We start from the raw sequence: 3,377 nt of genomic DNA on the forward strand, positions 1-3,377 counted from the left end.
ATTTTTATATCCTACTGTCCATAAATTTTGGACTGCAAGCCCAACTCCCCGCAAATGAAAACTTCGTTCTAGCTAAAGATAATGGGTTCTCAGTTTTCATTTGGAAGAGATAAATTCCAAATAAAAATCTAGTTTTAGAGTTTGGCACAATTGTTATTTTTTTATTTATCCATCATTATTGTCTTTTATTTCCCCCTTCTTGCGGCATACTACATATAGCTATTCCTCGTTGATTCATTTTGAGTTGAGACGTCTTCGTCATGCTCTCTTAGCACTTGTTATAGCTAGTTTTAACATGCTAATGCTAAACCCACAGAAATATAAAATTGATGGCTTGACTAATTGGATTAGTGGATTATATACCACAAGGATTAAGTGATCCAGTGGAGAGTAATTGAAATTCATGAGACTGAATTCAAAATCTTGAATTTACCCATACTACTATCCATCATTTGCTGCAAGTCCACGATGACTCATTCATCTTAACGCTTAAATTCAAATCAAAAAGTTGTATGTCTTCCCGGATTAGATTGCAGTAACGAGCTTTGCTAATTATTTCAAGAGCTCTGCTCTCATATCTCACTTGAGTTTCTGAAATACTAAGCCTCAGAATAATGGGAAGTTCTACAAGACTTGGCACGGATTGATTGAACAAACTCTGTTTGTTTGCTGGCTTTGGCAACGTAATCTGGGACTACCCTGTTTTGCATGCTCCGAACTCTGACTATGATATAGATTGGCATCTCAACTCATGGTCATGGATGCACGCACGTCGAGAAAATTCAGCTTGCCCGATGCCCATTTCCAGCCTCACCCACCACACAAGCAATATTATTATGTTTTTTACATTGCTTCTATAGGATCTTCGTCTCTCGGGAAAATACTTACTTCATTTCAGGCCCAGAAATCCCACCACTGGTAGCTACTACCGGGTTGGTCAACCAGACCATCGGACTCAAGACTGCCCCAATTCTCTGGAGATGTCAGGGAACTGTCTGCCGGTTCCCCCATGTTCAGAAGTTGCATAGAAGGATCTTCTTCGTCCAGCTCAAAGATCTTGTTTTGAGTTATTTCCAGGGACAATCTCGGTTTCTCCTCCTCCTCCTCCTCATCGTCGTCGTCGTCCGCAAATTCACTCTTCACGTAGCCTTCTCTCTCCAATCGGTCCTCGGTTCCACTGTTCTCTCCGGCGGCTCTCCTGCAGGACTCGTTTCCCTCCGGAGACTTGTCAATCAGATCGTTTAGCTTCTGCAACTGCCAAAATCAACATACAGAGGTCTCATGAGCTTCAGTCGCTCTCTTCTACTACTGCAACTACTAGGTTTCGAGTGGTTTAATAATCTTAAGATATGCGCAAATACCTGTATTGCTAAGGCCTGCTTCTCCTTCCTGAGGATTTCGAACTGGGAGGTGAGGGCGTCGTAATTGGCCTGCAGAATGGTGTAGTCTCGCTCGAGCTGCTTGGACTTCCAGCGAGCCCTCCTGTTCTGGAACCATATAGCAACCTGGCGTGGCTGCAGCCCGAGCTCTCTTGCCAGCTGCAATTTCTTCCGGGGCTCGAGCCTCGACTCCGACTCGAACATCGTCTCCAGCGATCTTATCTGTTCATCGCTGAACCTCCTCTGGTTCTTGCTCTTCTTCATCTTCTTGGGTACTGAGCTAAGGCCGCTTAAACAGTAATCCCCACTACTCATCGGAGAAGTATATTCACAACCATCCAATCTCATTGGTTTGCTGTTTAAGCTGGAAAGGCCGGGGACTTGAATTGATTGCTTTGAAAGGATCAAGGCGTGTATGTGGTCGAAGAACTTGTTGCGGGTGGTTCGGAGATGCCGTTTTATATGGAGAATGCGATGGATGGATGGCTTCCCTGTGCAGCTTTGTGTTGCTTTTCTTCAGTGCCTTGTGACCATTCCCCATTTTCAATTTCTTAAAACTCGTTTCTTTAATCGCCATAATTGCATGTTTATTTATTTAAGAATCTTGGGCCCCATCTTCATGTCATGATTAATGCTCTAGAAGCTTAGACCCTGAGGCGGCTTCAAGCCCTGCCTTCAACTCATTCATCCGTGTTCAGCTCGCGCTCGGAAGCCGATCGACTCGTGACATCTTCTTACTCCTTTCGTGGCACTAGAATGTTTATATAAATATTATTTTTTTTTTGGTAAGGCGATAATGTTCGGGATCTTTATCATTATGCTTGTCATGGTCTGCATCGTCCAATTTTAATTTGTCCTTTAATATATTTATATATATATATATGAATTGTACTGATCCATTGGACTATGCCAGACAAGCCCATAACTTGGCACCTAACCATCTCCAAACTAGATCTTGACTCAAGAGTTTAGATAATGTTTTCATCTAAACTGAGATTCTTGTGCCAGTAACAAATTCTATCAACTCCGGACAACTCACGTACTGATTTTCATCAGCTCATAATTCTCATCTAGTCCAACATCCTCGAGGATGATCCCTCTCACTACTGTGCATCTTGGACCTCTATCCTCTCATAGCAATCGACGACACGCAATGTACCTTCAGCTCTATGTAAACTAGCCTAATCGTAGACCAAGGTATCTTATTTCTAAGCTTTACCAATATTTTGACATTCTGAATACATACTGACTTGAGCGTCGGAGTGCTTGCAGGTACCGACCACCCCCACTGCGCAGATCGTCGAATCATGACGCTCCATCGCCATTGCAACCAATCCGATCAACCTCGTTAGACTGGAATGAACATTTGTCACCCACCGTGGGGTCTGGTAAAACTTTCCTACCCCACACGACGAAACCCTACAATCTCTTCTACAAACCATCCATGGCCAAAACTAGAAGCCACAACATGGCTCCTAACCAGGAAAACCCAAACATCACCAATGACTATCAACCAGAGAATCCAGCAATTATGGAGGCCTTCATCCAAACCATTCAGCAACTTCAAGATTGAGTTGCTGAGTTAACCCACAACCAACAATGTGACCAACACAATGAGCGGGTTAATAAAGATGCAAAAGTCAACCATCATCAACAGTCCAGTCCACCCATACCCCTGCTCCTCCATCGTCAGCATCCTTGTACACTCCGAGCCACCCTTTCTTAGAGTTCATCATATCCGTACCCCTGCCAGAAGGGTTCCGCCTTCCTGGCACACTAGAGTTGTATGATGGAATTGTTGATCCCTAGAAGCACTAAATAATGTTCAATTCTTTGATGTTGTTAAGCTGGGAAACTGACTCGATCACGTGTTGTGCTTTTCCTAGCACTTTAAAGAAGTTCACCCTATTGTGGTTTTCCACTCTTGAGCCAACTTCCATCCACAACTTCTCCGAGCTCGCCACTCACTTCCTCGCTCATTTCTCTACTAGCAGAACT

The 3,377-nt window shown here is 43.7% G+C and overlaps 1 protein-coding gene across 1 annotated transcript; it reads right to left on the reverse strand.

The window, feature by feature from the left end:
- Positions 1 to 494: 494 nt before the first annotated feature.
- On the reverse strand, positions 495 to 1,937 carry LOC127802752 (homeobox-leucine zipper protein ATHB-7-like). The gene is made up of 2 exons (XM_052338758.1): positions 1,362 to 1,937; positions 495 to 1,254 (listed from the first exon to the last, which is right to left on the reverse strand). The coding sequence occupies exons 1-2, from the start codon at positions 1,725 to 1,727 to the stop codon at positions 895 to 897; spliced, it is 726 nt and encodes a 241-aa protein (XP_052194718.1). The 5' UTR covers positions 1,728 to 1,937; the 3' UTR covers positions 495 to 894.
- Between the last annotated feature and the right edge of the window lie 1,440 nt (positions 1,938 to 3,377).

The sequence above is a fragment of the Diospyros lotus genome, chromosome 5 (assembly GCF_014633365.1).
Source record: "Diospyros lotus cultivar Yz01 chromosome 5, ASM1463336v1, whole genome shotgun sequence".
NCBI lineage: Eukaryota > Viridiplantae > Streptophyta > Magnoliopsida > Ericales > Ebenaceae > Diospyros > Diospyros lotus.